General features: G+C 38.9%; 1 protein-coding gene across 1 annotated transcript in view; it reads right to left on the bottom strand.

The window, feature by feature from the left end:
* kl-2 (dynein heavy chain 2, axonemal kl-2) overlaps window positions 1–16,768 on the bottom strand; it is a 38,080-nt gene extending 21,312 nt beyond the window's left edge. Inside the window, 2 exon segments of the mRNA XM_068293607.1 lie at window positions 9,481–9,521; window positions 16,640–16,768. Of these exon segments, the coding sequence (XP_068149708.1) occupies window positions 9,481–9,521; window positions 16,640–16,768 (170 nt within the window).
* Between the last annotated feature and the right edge of the window lie 1,297 nt (window positions 16,769–18,065).

The following is an 18,065-nucleotide window of genomic DNA, read 5'->3' as shown; positions in this document are numbered from 1 at the left end:
TTACGCCTCACTAAATATTGTCTTTCTATGAGTGAAGATGAAATTCTACGCATAAACAGCCGAATAATACGTGCAGAAGGCGTCGTCGCGACAAGTCCTATTGTGTTGGATGGAGATCAAGTATTCACAAAGTTGATGGTACAACATTTTCACAACGAAGTGCAGCATACCGGAATACAAGTCGTCGTACATAAATTCAAGTCGCAATACTGGATGCCGAAGATGAATACCAAGATCAAAAGAATTATCAACGAATGTATGTGGTGTAGACGACGCAAAGCCAAACCGGTTAAAGCGCAAATGGGTCTATTACCCAAGGAGAGGTTCTCTACATTTCAAAAACCCTTCACGTCCGTTGGCATGGATTATTTCGGTCCGTTCTATAAGAAAAGATGGTCGGGGCTCCAGCGGCAGATACAATAAATGTCTGCGAAAGCGATATGGCGTTCTCTTTACATGCTTAACATCTAGAGCAATACATGTGGAAATCGCACACTCTCTGACTACAGACTCGTGCATTTTGGCAATCCGTCGAATGTTGGCAAGGCGAGGCGAAATTAAAACACTATGGTCCGATAATGGTACTAATCTTAGAGGCGCTTCAAGACAACTAACAGAAGCTCTAGAGGAAATAGATATGCAAGCAGCTCGCGGAGAACTAACACAAAAGGGACTCGATTGGAAATTTATACCAGCGAACTCACCAAATTTTGGAGGTTGCTGGGAAAGGCTAATTGGATGCTTTAAAAGAACACTAGAGGCCGTACTATCCGTCAAAAGTAATCCCACTGACGAAGTGCTGCAAACTCTTTTTTGTGAAGCGGAGCACTTGGTAAATAGTCGACCATATATTCTCGAATCGGATGATCCTGATGACGGCTTTGGATTATGCCCCAATGATATAATCATACAACAAAGTGGATCTATTGAAGCACCATGCAAAATTAACGGATCCAGTGAAAAGAAGACATGGAGGATGACGCAAATGTTAGTGGAAGCATTCTGGAGACGATTCATTAAGGAATATATCCCAAGTTTAGTTAACAGATCGAAATGGGAAAAAAATTGCGACAACCTGAAAGAGGGTGAACTCGTCGTAGTAAAATGCATGACACCAAGAGGTGAATGGCCAATTGGAATAGTACTCAAAACACACCCAGGAGAAGATGGAATAGTGAGAGTAGCAGACATAAAAACAACAAAAAACACTTATCGTCGGCCAGTAAGAAACCTATGCAGATTAGGACTGGAATCCCGCGACATAAAGGATCGTGTTGAAGACTTGGTTCAACACTAGGGGGCGGAAATATGTCGCAGAAAATACCACTTTATTTATATTTAAGCTATATTACCGAAAAATACCATTTCTGTTCATGAATCTAGTATATAAGTCAATTATCATTTTTGTGGTATAAAGAAATGGTCACACTCTGTATAAAAACGATGGCGAAGAAAAACGTGCCTAAAAGAATAAAACAATAAAGCTCTCTAAAAAAATATATAATAATAAAAAAAACCACGGCCAATTCCACAACACAGGTTTTGTCACGATCTTCTTCTTTAATGTTTCCAAGTGCTCTTTTCTGAAGTTAAGTGTAGAATACCTAGGTTTTGAGGTCAGAGAAGGAGAAATTCGAACCAATCCTCGCAAGAAACAAGCTTTGATAGACTTACCGCCTCCACAGTCTGTTACTCCAATGAGTAGGCCAGGCCAGGCCAGTGCCTGGCGTCATATTTTAGGCAGTTTATGCCAGGATTTTCACAAACAATGAAGCCGTTGTATTGTCTCACATGCAAAAATAAGACATTCGAGTGGAAATTGGAACACGAGCAACTTCGCCAGAGTGTAATAAAAACATTACCAGATGAGCCTGGGCTCACTATATTTGATCCTAAGCACCCCATCGAATTACATACGGAGCGATCTTATTACATAAAATCGATAATAAACCTCGTTTTGTTGAATATTACAGCAAACGAACCTCACCTCCAGAATATCGTTATCATTCATACGAACTAGAGACGCTGGCATTGTTCAATTCCATGAAGCATTTTCTTCACTACCTGCAGGGCCAACATTTTGTTGTTTACACCGACTGTAATTCCTTAAAGGCTTCACGCAGTAAAGTCGACCTGACGCCGAGAGTCCATCGATGGTGGGCTTATATGCAGTCATTTGACTTTGAAATTCAGTATAGACCTGGTGTAAAGATGGCCCATGTGGATTTCTTTTCTGGTAATCCATTACCTATTAAATTGTCTGCTTAGGCTCCCATTAAACGTGTGCATTTAACTGAGATATCAGACAATTGGCTTCTTGCTGAGCAACAAAGAGATTCTGAGACTTCTTCGATCATTTCTACACTTTAAAATGACGAGTTGGAGGAGGGTTCGGCAAAGACGTGCGGACTTCGTTCAAAAATGCTTACCGAAAAATCCAACGGAATGGTAAATCTAGAAGCCTTCTTGTTATACCGAGACCATTTAGGTGGCCGGTAGTGAATCACTTTCATGAGGCAATTGTACATCTCGCTTGGGAAAAGACTTTGGATAAAATGTACGAGTTCCGCCGTCGGGCAAAATACAAGTAGAGCTCCATCCCATTACAAGACGGCGTTGAAAGAGACGTCAAGAAGAACAAATTCTTGATGAAGACTTGCTGTTCGCCGAAGAATTTTGTAAAACTGCGGAATTAAAAATAAATCATAAAGGACCATTAACAGGGCCGCAGAAAGAAAATCAGGGCCCGGGGGTAACCATGTTCATGACCCCTACTTCCCTTCAAATAAATCCGCTATTTTTGACTGTGATGTATCGAGGGACCTTCTGAAGAATGCGGGCACGGGGGAAACCTACCCGTCACGTCCCGACGGGATACCAGACCATCAGACCAGCCTACGGTGGAAAATAGTTATCCTATTCCACTTATTGATTATCTGCTAGATAGACCTGCACGAAAAACGTTATTTTCGAAACTCGACTTAAAGAATGGGGTTTTCCATGTGTACGTGCATGAAGTAAAGTTTGAGTCTTTTACGACACCTCTTGGTCGGTTTGAATTTCTTCGTATTCCATTTGGCCTCAGAATCGCACCGTCTACATTTCAAAGGTTTATAAACAGTATATTTGCCGATATGATTAAGGATAAGGCAAAGGAATTAGAGCTGACGACAAAGGCATACAACCTGTAAATGATTTTCCAGTTCCGACTAACCTTTGTCATCGAGAATGCTGACCTCAACGAGGTTGAAAGTTTTTTGGGATTATGTTCCTTTTTTCCGTAGGTTCATTTAAGAACTAGTTAGAAAAGACAAAAAGTTCGTGTTTAGTACATTTGAAAGTCCAAGTTAGTAGAGGCCCCAATACTTGCAATAATGGCATCCAGTTTTCTATTTTCCAAAAGGACTACCGATGTGGAATCTAGATAACATAGCTTTAAGTTAGAAACATTAGCGATAATTTATTCGTTAAAATGTTTTCGTGTATATTTACAAGGGATGCATTTTAAGATCGCGACAGATTGTAGCTCGCTTTCATTGACTCTAAACAAAAGAGAAGTTAACCCTAGAGTAGCCCGTTGGGCTATAGAGTTAGAAAACTACGATTACGTATTAGAACATAGGCCGTCATCGAGAATGCGACATGTAGATGCTCTAAGTAGAAGTACAAACATTATGGTTGTGGAAACTAACTCATTTGAAGATAACTTAGTAATATGTCAGAACCAAGATCATGAAATTTTAAGATTGGAATCAAATGGTTGCCTTGCTTTTCACAGGTCGAAAAATATGGAATCCCTGTCCTGTTTAAGTATCATAATGAGTTAGGCCACACAAGCACAGACAAGGTTGTAGAAGTATCACAAAGTCGTATTGGTTCGCAAAATTAAAACAAAAAGTAGAACAGCATATAAATAATTGCCCAAAGTGTATAGTCTTTTCGTCAAAAAATGGAAAACAATAAGGTCATATCCACAATATACCTAAACCTGAAGTGCCATTCGAAGTGGCTCTTATAGATCACTTTGAACCAATCGATGTCAAAGGAAGCACAAGAAAACATGCGTGTACGAAATTTGTCGGACTTTACTTAGCGAAAACTACAATGTCTAAAGAAGCAATAGAAGTCCTTACAGAGTATTTTAGGTCGTATAGTAGGCCAAAATGCATAGTGTCGGATCGTGGAACGTGTTTTGCGTCTAACGAATTTTCATACAACATGTCAAGATCGCAACTGGTTCGCCACAGGCGAATGGCTAGATTGAAAGAATAAATAAAAATTTACACCCTATGTTAGTAAAATTACTAGCCTCGGAAGAAAATTTTAGCTTTAGTCAGGCCACTGTTCATAGGTCACTGGGACAGCATCCAAGTATCGTACTATTTGGCGTCGGCCAAAAAGGACGACAAGTAGATGAGTTAAAAGACTACTTGTTAAAAGACAGATCTGTAGAACAAAACTTTGACTCAATACGAGCAAAAGATAAAGAAAAAGAAAAAAAACTTTAAGAGTATAATGAATGTCTAGCGAATCAAAAACGAAAAGCCAGGCGACTATGTACTAACTAAAAATTACTCTTTTTCTCAGTTACAAATTAGCTTTAAGTTATATATTACTATTACATCCGTGATGCAGTGGGACAGTGCGAGAAGTGTGCTGTCTCACTTATTAGAAAAAGAATAAAATAAAATAATGAGAGCGCGACAGTCTTGAAGAATATCTCACCAAAGTCAGACGTGTCCTACTCGCTATAATACAGATGACTTCAAAAGGCAATTAAGGATGGCCGATCTGTATGGATGGTATGGTAGCGGTCTAAGGCCAGACCTATTCTCGAGCAGCTGATCGACGTGGCAAGGAGAGCAGAAAAGACTATGTGGCGAGGGGTGTCAAAAACCAATTAATTCCCATGTGCATGCAATGACGAAGTAAACACCGTTCAAGTAAGCGTCTGAGGACCAAATATCACATCAACGAGTTGTGTTAATATTAAGTTATGGCGTTTTGTTTTCGAAAATGACGAGCTGATATTATCTGGGACAGATGAGTATAAAAAGAAGGTTCGAAATGTAAGAGATATAGATACCAGCAAATTCGTACGTTATCGTCTGTATGTACTATATAATGATAATTGACTCTACAAAAGATTAAGCTGGATTTTTATTCAACATCACAAATTATTCTTTTTCTAAAACATCGGTTTAACATTTATTAGTGCTGGTGAAATTCGTCCGAACTCTCAGAAAATTGTAGCATTAACTGCTTTTCATCTTCCAGAGTCAGTCACAAACTTTAAGACAGTTCATTGGCTTATTGAGGGATTTTCACAAATGATTAGGCCGTTGTATTTCTTAACTTCAGACAAAAGTAAATTCGTTTGAAAAACGTAACATGTGCAGATAAGAAAAAAAAGTTGTTTCTATTTTTACTGATAAACCAGTCCTTGTAATTTTTGACCCAAATCATCCAATTGAGTTGCATACAAATGCATGTTGTGATGGCTACGGTGCACTTTTATTACACAAATTAATAACAAAGGAAATGCACATGTTGACTTATTGTCAAGAAATCATCCTTTATCAAAGTCTACTTGAGCGATAAGGGTGATTGACAAGAAGATAGTTAACTTGGCTGAAATTTCAAGCAACTGGCTCATTGCCGAACAAAGTCAAGACGCGGATATAGCCGAAATTGTTTCTGTTATCAACCAAGTTCTTGAGTCGATAATGCATTTAGGTTGGGAGAAGTTGGATAAAGACTACGATTTCTATTGGTTAGACAATATGTCAGAAAATTTGTTGATAACTGTATCACTTGTAAAATATCCAATTCAACCTCAGGGAAATTACAAGCTGAATTGCATCCCATTCCTAAAGTCAATATTCTTTGGCACACTGTTCATATCGATATGAAATTGTGGAATGAAATTGTTCAAATAGACGCGTTTACCAAGTATGTCTATCTTAGTCATAGCTTTAAATTAGACAGTGAGAGTTGCATAAAGGCTGTTCAATCTGCTGTTTGGTTATTTGGAAAATGTTTTACGAGTGGAAAGTTTAGCCAATTGTGTAAGAAAATAAACTTGCATTTGATTGCCACCGGTGCTAGCCGACCTAATGGCCAAGTGCAACGAACCATGAGTACGTTGAAAAATATGCTGACTGCGGTTGAAACTAAAACTCAGTCTTGGCCAAATGTGTTAGGAGAGTCAATTGTACAACTAACAGTTTGATTGGAAAAGACAGCACGTCCATTAGGATTTCTTTTACATAGTTATATTAAAGATGAGGTCGATCTGTCAGATGTAAGAGCACAAACTGAAAAGAATGTTTTAGCTACAGCCCTTTATGACGAAGAATGATTTAATAAAAATAAGGCATAAATAATTAGACCCAAAGTTGGAGATTTTGTGCTACTTAAAAGCGAAGAAAGGCATCAAATCAAATTGAGTCCATAGTTCAAGGTATCTTTTGACAAATTTGATGTCCTAGATGGTGACAGGTACAACTTAAGGTTTTTAACGAATAAACGAAATTACAAATCTGCTCATAAAGTTTAAGAAGATTGCCGAAGGGGCAAGTGCCCTAGGAGCTGAATGTGTGTGATGATTATAATAATACTGTTCAGATTGATAATACAGTTGCAGACTGTGAAGATAGTGAAAATGAAAATATTGTGAATTTTGAAGCCACTAAAAAGAGTGAAGAACACCAATAAAATTACTCAAAAAAATAAAATAAAAATAATAATAATGCTATTATCAAAGAAGCTAACATCGGCTATGCCGAAGTTTATATACCCTTGCAGTCCATGGCAATCATATTTTCACATTTTGAAATTTCTTTCCCTGCAACTCAATTCATCAATATACAAACAAAACAATTCGATTATTATATTGATTATAACTTGTGTTATATTTATCTGATCACATTCAAATTTTGGGATCTGGGGTTTTTTATCCAATATTATCACATATGTAAATTTCATAGCATACTCGATTTTTATGAAAATGTTTCTTCTAGTTCTTCTAGAGCTATATGATATAGTGGTCCGATCCTGATGGTTTTCATACTTTATTTTTGCCGGGTAATAAAAACCCCCGAAAAAAAACTTTCAGCCCGATAGCTCTTAAGATGGCTGAGTAAAACGCGTACGCACAGACGGTCGGACAGACGGACGGACGGACAGACGGACGGACAGACGGACATGGCTTTATCAACTCAGCTTCTCATGCTGATCAAGAATATATATACTTTATGGGGTCGAAAACGTCTCCTTCTGTGCGTTACAAACATCTGATCAATTTTATAATACTTTCTGCAAGGGTATAATAATAATAATGATATTAGTATTTCTAAGCAATGAATTGAATTGAAATGAATTAAATTAAGATGAATTGTTAACATAATTATTGTACAAATTAAGAAAAGAAAACTGACTTGTGTTTAAAAGCATTATAAAATTTGTTTGGTATTATGGATCGCATAGTACAATACCTTCATACGCATATTTTGACTGGAGAATTTGGTTGCGATAGTCAAAAAAATGCAGCAGGAAATCGATTTTTTCTAAATTATGGAGGCGAAAATGGGCGTGGCAAAATTTTTAAGTAGTCAATATCTGCGCATCTATTAAGCTAGTCTACATACGAGATCGGTAGCTGTCATTTAAGAACTTCCGCTTTATGTAAATTCCGGTGGCGTGGCAAAAAGTTTGAACAATTAGTTTCTGCGAGCTAAATAAACGAGTATATAAGCCAAATAGTATGTCTCTAGCTGTAATACTTTTTAAGAAAACCCGTTTTACGTAAATTCTGGAGGCGTTCTTACGCGTGGCGTGGCCAAAATTCCAATTAACTCTATACAGTTACATACTGCACGAGTATACATACCAAGATCTGCTGATTCATACAGACGGATGGACAAACGGACATGGCTGAGTCGACTCTGCTGTTTATCCTTATCAAGTAAATATGTATATACTTTATAGGGTCGGAGAAGCCTCCTTTGCCCTGTTACATACATTTTGGCGACTTTAATATACCATTTCACACTATGGGTGTATGGTATAAAAAATGAAGATAGCTTAAATTTTACATAGTATTTCCTACACAAGGACGTGTTAAAGTCATGATGGCCGGGTCCGCGCATTGCGAGTAATACTGAAACAGCCTCAAATTGTGTTGTGATTAGTTGTGCCAAATTGTGTCTTTGTTCGTTTTTCTATTCTATTTTCAATAGATTCCTGAAGCCCAGCTGCAGTAGTTTGTGCGGATATGTTTATAGAAAATAAACAGTACTGTACAACAGGGGCTGCCTTTAGCTTAAGTTTGGAGGCTTCTAGTACCCGATCATACGGCAGTTGGGTGATCCGGGAGCCCTCCACATCCCTGATAACATATCGATCATTCGGAAGTTTTTTATAAACAACGTAAATGGCCACGATACCGTCTGATAAGTTTTTTATTTGTACATTCTTAATAACTACGAAATCCCCCCTTATCAAAGCTAACGGCAGGGAGGTGATGTTTGGCATAGTACTCAGCATTATATTCCTGAGACTTGACAATGTTACGGAAGGCTATTCTCCGTCGGTTTGTTTTTGGAGGAGCACTGCTGCAAAGCCAGTTGAACTAGCGTCACAGTGTAACTCTGTTTCAGACATCGGGTTGTGTATTTATAACACGGGGGACTTGATCAGTTTCGACTTTAGGGTTCGGAAGGATTCGAGCCATTCCTCGGAGAAGACGTAAGGGGTATTTTTTCTCAACATTCGGGACATCGGATACGCAATCTTGGCGATGCCAGATACAAATCGGCGGAAGTACGAAAATAAGCCAAAGCAGCGCTCTAATTCCTTGCAATTCCTTGGGATGGGCAAATCACGTATCGCCTTAAGATGGGCTGGTTTAGGCGTGATACCGGCAGAATTGGCTAAGTAACCTCTAGTTCCCTATACGCAAAACGGCATTTGGCCAGCTTGAGGCTTAGCCCTTATTTCCAGTATTTCCTTCAGTACCTCAAGTTGGGTTTCAAAGTCATGCGATGCGACTAGGATATCATCCATGTATATCACCAGTTGACCTCGGTTTATAAATTTCTTAAGGATAAAATAAACGAATCCAGCGAACACGGAAGGGCCATTACAGAATCCGAAGGGCATGCGTACATATTCAAACTGGCAATCGGATGTTACAAAGGCAGTATATTTGATTGAATCTGGATGCATTTTTACATGGTGGAATCCGTTCTTCAAGTCCAAGACAGTGAAGAATGATTTACCACCCAGATGTTCGATGCAATCATCTAACAGAGAAATCGGAAAATGATCTCGAACAGTAATTTTGTTCAACGGGCATTAATCTACACACTTTCTCAAGGTGTTGTCCTTTTTAAGTACAGGGACAATCACGGCAGCGTAAGGGGAACTACTGTGGCGAATAATGCCAGCTTTCAAGAGATCATCACAGATCTCACTTACCTCGATGCGTTCATGGTGCGGCAGATGGCGGAAGGGGAATACTGAAATTACAAAGGATATAGTGATGGTCAATGATCGGATGGTCAATGTTCAATCACAATAACACCAGCGGGACGGAATAAGAATGTATCTTTTTTTGTTTTTTTATATTCTATCTCGACGCATGCATGCTCAATTTTAATAATAAAATAATGAAAAAAGCAGGCAGGTCGACGAACAAACCAATTGTGGAAACTGGGTTCGGCGGAACTACACCCCCGATCAAGTACTGGAAATAGGCAGCGTGCCAGCCGATATGCAGATGCTACCCAATCTAGCTATTCGTCGCAACCAACACATAAATTGGGTGGACTTCGGAGTGAAACTACAAAGGTAGAGATGGGGGCCAAAGACACAGCGATGTACACCCGATGTAACTTCAATTGGTATCTGATCTTACTAAGAATAATGCATTTCTTTTATAGTAAAAATAGAGAGCTCACCAGTGCATAGTTCGACATAGTGTTAGGTCAGCAGAATACGTTTTTATTGATAATCGCTAACCATAACAGCTTAATTAACTAGGTCTTTATTGTTACTGCTGACTATATCAGATCCTACTTATGACTGATGAGCCATCGCTATCTACAATCGGGTTACATAATTATTATGGGTATCAGGTTATATCACTGCCTGCGTTGCCACCAATGGAAACGTGACTTTAAATATCACATGATTGTTTGCGATTGTGCCTTGTGCCTTCATTAAGTCATATAATTGCAAGACGTCGTTATCTGTAACTGGCAATTCCAAACCAAACGGAAAATGTCTTTTAAGTTGGTTCAGATGTTCCCGAAGCTGGCCTGGTGATAGTAGTAACGTGCTTATTTTTTCTTATTTATTCGTTATAAAATCCCTGCAGTCACTGTCATCTGGGTAGTTAGGGTGATATACCATTGCAATTCCGCATTGTCCTGGACCTTGGTTATGTCGTTCATTTGTTGTTTCATTAGTTTCATCTGATTTTCAATTGTGGCTTCGTCTCGCTTAATGATATTTATCGTTGAGTCAGTGACAGATGTCTGGTTTTGCAGCAAATTCAATAAGTAGTCTTCATTTTTTTTAACCTTTCGTATTGTGCCTGACATCTCTGTTGCATACTTGGAGTCCAGCTCTGTCCTTAGCTCTGAGTTGACATGCTCGAAATGTCTCTTCATTGCGGTGCAAGCCTCTGGAACCTTCATTAGCACGCATATTTCTCCATCCTTTACTACTCCGTCTGAAAATGTTTTCAGGTCGGCCCAATATGGTTCGAGATCGTAATATGCCACAATAGTCTAGTCAGACGTTGCCATCCTTCCTGTGCCAATACTTTCATAGTATATGCCTGGTTTGGGGTTGAATCGAGTTATGTTAGTCCTTTGAGCAAATGCTATAGGAAGTAATAACATCATTAGGCGGATCGTCATTGCCAATGGTGGCAGACCGAAAGATAACCGTCTTTTTGTCTCTGGTTCTGCAGTGTCCTCTATACCAAGGTTTTCTTGGGAGATCGATTCTTTGTCATTTGTCTCGATTTTGCGTTTTATCGCCGTGTCTCTAAGCAAGGGAGCCAATTTATGGATATCCCGCTTGTAGCTGCCTCTGGCTGTTTCAACGTCCACCACACGGACGTATCCATCCATGCCTGGATATAATTTAACAATTCGTCCAATCGGACGAATTTATGTAAATCTATTTTTTCGCCATACCAGCATGGGTTTGTCAACAATAGGTCTACCACAACTAACCTCTTACAGTTTACATCTTTTGTAAACCACGGTTTTAAGAAACAAACGCAAACTGATGTTATATATACGGATTTCAGTAAGGCTTTCGATTCGGTAAACCATGGCTTACTATTACATAAGCTGAATTTAGTTCGCTTAGGAGGCAGAGGGTTCTTTTTAGGTCCTCTCTTTCTAAGATCATTTGTGTTGAATCGGGAGTCCCACAGGGCAGTCACCTTGGCCCATTACTATTCATTATTTTTATTAATGATCTCCCCACCGTTCTTTTAAGTTCCAGAGTTCTTATGTGTGCCGGCGATGTAAAAATCGCTAATCGCATTGTAGACTCTCTCATGACATACCTTGCAAGCTGAACTGAATACTTTTCAGGGGTGGTGTAGGGCTAACTTGTTATCTCTAAACTATTCTAAGTGCAAAGTTATGTCTTTTTATCGAGGTTCTCCCCAATTAACGAGTTACTTTTTAAATAATTTCCCGTTAGAAAAAAATTAATAATACTTCCTTGGTTGTAAAATATTTGGGGATCTTAATGGACCACAAGCTTAGTTTTAATCAGCATATATCGACTGCTGTTAGTAGGGCTAAGAGTTGGATTTAGAAAGCGCTGGTCGAAGGAGTTCAAGGATCTATATGCTACCAAATACTTTTTTATACTTTTTACTTCTTTTATCCGCCCCATATTGGAGTATAGATCTTGTGTTTGGTCTCCTCAATATGAATTTTATCAAAACAAATTAGAATCTGTACAAAAACAGTTTTTACTCTTTGCCTTTCGTGATTTGCGCTGGGATCCAACTGTACAACTTTCATCTTATTCTAGTCGACTTCAGCTAATTAACCTTACTTGCTTGGTGTAACTTTTCTTTACAAACTTTTGAATGGTGAGATTGACTTTTCTGAGCTGTTGTGCCAAATTAACATTTCTGTTCCATCTAGAAGGATCCGCAATTTCACACCGGTTATTATTCCCACTTGCACAACTAACCTCTCTCTGCATGAACCTTTTCGTATACTACATATGTAGTGACTACAACAGACTTTGTCACGTTATCTTATCCTTCCTCGCTGTTCCAGTTCTCTTTTTATACCCTTGCAGAGGGTATTATAAAATTGGTGAGATGTTTGTAACGCACAGAAGGAGACATTTCCGACCCCGCAAAGTGTATATATTCTTGATCAGCATGAGAAGCTGAGTCGATATGGCCATGTCCGTCTATCCGTCTGACCGTCAGCCAACTTAAGAGCTATCCCTTATACTTCCCATAATGTCTGGCACCTTCCTCTGCGCTCAATGAAGCGCTGAAGCGCACCCACAAATAAGGAGGTGGACAGGTCTCTGACTAACTCCAAGTGTACTGCCTTGGTTATGATGGATCCAGAATGGTCCACAATAGTCTACTCCGGCGTTAAGAAAAGGTCTATTTCGAGATACCCGGTGCTCAGATAAGTCACCCATGACTTGTTTAAAGAACTGAGGCCGGTACTTCGTGCAAGCTACGCAGCCCTGGATCACACTTTGAATCATCCGTTTTATCTTAATGATGTGGTACTGTTGCCGAGCTATCCCGCGTATGAGAAATGATTCAACACTTTCTGATCCTAATTGAAAATCCTGTCGAACTCTATCTGTGTGTTCAGCTCCAAGGACAGCTGCACATAGTTCCAGCCGGGGTAGTGTCTGCTTTTCAAGGGGAGCCACTTTTGACTTGGCGCACAACAATCTGACCGAAACTTTGTCATTTTTATAGGTTGACCGGACATAAACTGCCGCTCCACACGCCTCTAGAGTATGTATGTAGTTCCTTTGTAGTGGGGACCTTGCCATCAAAAATATGCCTTGGGATTTTCATGTGGTTTAATGCCTGTACATCCTCTCTGTAGGCTTCCCTTAGCTTCTCCAAATACGGCGACAGGTCGTCATCCATCTTAATTCCTTCGGTGGCATCATGTTGAAGAAACATTTTCGCTCTTACCACTACCGGTGCAAACAGCCATAGAGGATCGAAGATTTGACCAACTTCAGATAGCACCACTCGTCTGGTTATTCCTTTTGTATGCTTTTGAGCCTTTCCACATAATTGATCTTATTTGGGTGCCCAGTGTGTCACCGAGATTGATGTCAGCAACCGTGTTGGTATTTCCTATAGAATTTGACTGCTATTCGAACATAATTTTCGTAAGTTGAAACCCTTCGGCCTATTTCTAGAAGCTCTTGTCTTATTTGCAGGGCTTCTGGTAAACTGTCTGCTCCTGCGAGACAATCATGAACATAAGTCATTTTTTAATGCTAATGCTCCAGACGACAGTTTTTCCATGTTTTTTAGTGCCAAATATTGCAGACACTTGTGACGAGTCACATTACCTCTGTAATCCAAACTACGCCCATGTAGGGCCCCTTTTCTTTATTACTTTTTACTTGATACGCCTATGGAGGGCCTCCCTCTCTTTCTAGCTACCGACTAAACAAAGTGAAACAACCAGCAGCCAGGGAAAAAACCTATAAACATAGAAAATCATCAAGTGGGATACAAGGAGTAGCAGGTGAGCCCATTTCCTAACATCCTTTTTGCTTGAGTGTGGTAGGAACCCAAAATTATAAAAGATGTTTAGGATTAGTTAGTTATCAATAAACTCTGTACTATTATCACTTAACCCATACAGCATTATTTCTTTATTTGTTACTAAATTTGCCTACCCTTTCCCTTCCCTTTTCCTTGGCCACTTAACTTTTTGAGTGGAACCGAAGGATCAGCGGACTTAGGCGGGATGAGTTATTCTCCTGCAGACGAAGTCAGTCGCTGATCCCAAGGCTCAGTCACTCAAGGTGAAGAGGCAACGGATCTTGGCCAAGCGGGCTTCACTTGGTAGACAAGATCAGTCGTTGCAGTTCCTCTTCACCATCCCTTTCCAATAACCCCACTAACGTTTCCCTTCACGCTTCCCTTTTCCAGTCCAAGAGGCAACGGATCTTGGCCAAGCGGGCTTCAAATGTCCCCAAAAAACCTTCAAAGCGTGAGAGCGCTTAGTAGGAAAAAGTCAATAAGCCAATCAATAATAAGTTAGAGTTAGAAGGCGATGCCGCCAATAGCATTTTATACACAAATGCCATGAATAACACAGTCAAAGAAGTCATTATTAAAAGATTACCAGGCAAGCTTTATATGAAATTAGCGAAGTTTGATATTTCAACAGTGTCTAATTTAAAACAAATAGCCCAGAGAGAGGGTCAATATGAAAACAGCTCCACAGAGAAACCCAAATGTAACAATCAAAGTAATTCATGAAATTCAAATTACAAATCAAACCAAAACCATTCAGGGCGGGACTATTATAAGCAAAACCACCAATACAATAATTCAAATCATACCAATTCCCAAAATAACCAACAGCTTCGAGAAGAATTTCAACAAAATCTTAATCAGGGCAGACAAGAAAATCCCCTTAATTTTCAAATTCAGAATCAACCTCAGAATCAAAACCCTGTGGTAAATCAACCCACTAAAAGGCAAAGTGAGAGTACCAGTGGTCAGAGTAAAATGGAATAGTCCGAAAATTTTCATCAATCAGCCTCGGATCAGATAGCTCAGACAGAACAGTTGGATCAAATAGATCAACCGAATAACTCCAATCAAATCCCTATGTCCAACTAAAAATCAATAACATTCCTTTAAAGTGCGTTATAGATACAGGCTGTTTAATAAATATTATCAACGAAAAGTATTTCATCGTCATGTCGTCATGTCGATGACAAGTTCCCAATACCAGTAATGGATGAAATATTAGACAAACTTGGAAAATGTCAATATTTTACAACCATTGACCTCGCCAAGAGATTCAATCGAATCCAAATGGACCCTAAATCAATCGAAAACACCGCATTTTCAACTAAACATGGTCATTACGAGTACACACGAATGCTATTTGGGCTAAAAAAATGCACCAGCAACATTCGAAAGATATATGAACAATTTATTAATCTGTAAAGATTGTTTAGTCTATGAATAGGGATTCCCGGAGAGAATTCTAATGAGACTCAAATCCCACGTTTTCGGGGGGTTGAAAATTATTAATTTTTTGGGCACGGCTTCGGACACTTGACATCCTGCCGTTGTGATATTTTGGGTTAGTTTAGAATTACAAGATTTTTTTACATTGTGTGTGGCTGATTGTAATTCTAGTCATATGCTAGATTACTTTTTTGTGACAAAAGTACAGTTGTATTATGTTTTCTTTAGTGCATCTGATTTGGTGAAGCCGCTTCAGATGAACACGATGTTTATTCTTAAACATTCTGTAAAGGGCCTCCAAATGTGACGTTTCGGACTTTATTTCTATTAAGTTGTCTTAAACAAATTATTATATGTGATTAGTAAGATAACTGTTGTTAAAGAAGCATGACGAGCTACATAAGAGAAGTTAACCCTAGCAAATCAATGTTATCCTTCTTATAGCTGACTTCCTATTATTTTGTACGATTTACCAAATTAGTTTACTAATATCGCCCGATGCCTAACAATTTTTGTTTCGGGATATATATATGGTGGAGACTTTAAAGACCAACTACTTTCACTTCTCGGCTTAAACCAATGTGGCTTTTGCTGGTATTTGAATTTTGAGTGGCTATTCGGATTAACTGATGTCCCTTTTTGTAATACAGCCTCGGACAATTTGTTAACTGAATTTATTTTGACACTATTTCTTAGATAATCATTATTTAATTTAACCATTGCCATCTGAGTATTCTCATTTTGTACTGGCTTTGGGATATATACTTTTTCTTCCCCAGATTTTACTTTACCTCCGAACTGAGGTCCTGCCGGGGGCCATAAACTTATTTCTTTTCCTCAGCTTTTATCTTTTCTCTAAGGTGAGATCCTGCCGGGGCCCGAAAGGTTATTTCTTGTATTGTTTTGTTGTTGAGTTTGTTTGCACTTGTGTTGTATTTACTTTCACATTTACCTTTTTTCTTCCCCCAACGCTTTTTAAAACCTGTAACATCTATTGTTGGTGCCACTACAGATTTATTCATTTTTGATTTGTTGCATCCCGAGACGATCCAACCAAATTTAGTATTTTGACCAAGTAGGCCATTCATCTTTCTAACTCCCCCTTTTAAGATTTGGGTGGGTACCTGAGCGGTGTTGCTAGTTCGCCTCTCACGGTAACATTCTTAACTTTCAAATTTTTCTGATTGTTTTTTTTTTTCTTCTAACGCTACCAAAGTATTCTGAAGGTCAAATTCTAATTCTTCTATGACCTCTTTAAACGTATCACTACCTATAAACTCAACTGTATAAGCCCGACACATCTGTCCTTCCTGAAGAAGAATTTTATTTTTTAACATACATTTCACCTGTTCTATTGTCTATCGTACGCAAATCTTTGCTCACCATGTCCAAATATTCCTGCAGCTGACGAACCTTTTCTTGCAATTTCTCCTGGCTAACCTTAGCATTCTCATTACTGGATGTCGCGTTTCCCCGCGACTCTCCGGTGCTGTCCTCAAAATTGTCTAACATCGTTGCATCTGCTTCAATGTTTTCCGAATCAACAGTGCCCTGCCTGATTGCCTCTCTTTCTCATATTTAGCATTTGGTTATTGTAACTAACCCATTGCTTCTGTATGTCCCTTACTTCATTAAGAATTTTGCTAGTAAACTTACTAGCGTCTATTTCTTCTATCTTCTTTACCCTTTTATGCAACTCGTACTGCTTCGCTAACATTTTTTCAGTTTTGGTAGGGAACATTTTTTATGGTGTATATTAGGATATCGAAATAATAATAATAATATGTAGTTTGATGTATGTACTTATGACTACTTTTTTTAATTTATCTCTTATCTGATGATCCTGTTCGCTGCTGCTTGTCCGCCAATGGGTAGAGTTCGGTGTTTTTTTTGTTTACTTTGTCGTCGCTCAGCTGCTGTTGTCCAGGGCCTATGGGCTCAGGCGGTACCGGTGCCGGATATCGCACCAGATTTTCTTACACTGGCACTTTTCCAGCCTCTTCTTTGCAACTATCTTGTTGCTCTGCTGCTGTTGGTAGTTGCCGACTTGCAACTACATATAGTGTACATATGTATATACCTATACACTAGTTAACTTTTTTTTTCGATATCGGGGCTTCGAATACGCCACACACGAACTTTATATGTTTCTTTTTTTTTTTTTACCGCCGCCGAATTTATTGCAGTTCGACTAGCCAAACTGCCTTTATATACTCAGTCGCACGCACTTTTTATTTATTAAGCAATATTTTGCTTAAATTTTATACTCTGTCTCTTACCACTGGTGGGGAAAACAAGAGTTATTTATTTTGCTACCTTTAGCTGGTCTAAGCATTTACACTTGCATTAGATCTTAAACTCTTAAGGAGTCTCTTACCACTGGTGGGGGAAAACTACAGAGTTCTTTCTTTTGCTACCGTAAGCTGATCTTATCATAAGAATTCAGACTTTAAGGAGCTGATTCATTCTCTGAGTCTTTTATTACTGGTGGGGGACAACTACAGAGTTCCTTTTTCTCGAAGGACCAAAAATGAATAGGGATTCCCGAAGAGAAGGAAAATAACCCAATCTTCATTCGTTGAATTCAAAATATGAACTGATTTTATTAACGCACGGCTTCGGCCACTTGACATCCTGCCGTTGTGATATTTTGGGTTAGTTTAGAATTACAAGTGTTTTTCTACAATGTGTGTGGCTGATTGTAATTCTAGTCATATGCTAGATAACTTGTTTATGACAAAAGTACAGTTGTATTATGTTTTCTTTAGTGCATCTGATTTGGTGAAGCCGCTTCAGATGAACACGATGT

Source organism: Drosophila tropicalis, unplaced genomic scaffold (genome assembly GCF_018151085.1).
Source record: "Drosophila tropicalis isolate 14030-0801.00 unplaced genomic scaffold, ASM1815108v1 contig_782, whole genome shotgun sequence".
NCBI classification, from domain to species: domain Eukaryota; kingdom Metazoa; phylum Arthropoda; class Insecta; order Diptera; family Drosophilidae; genus Drosophila; species Drosophila tropicalis.
The sequence above is the reverse complement of the archived record's forward strand: the minus strand, read 5'-3'. Positions and strand labels throughout refer to the sequence as shown.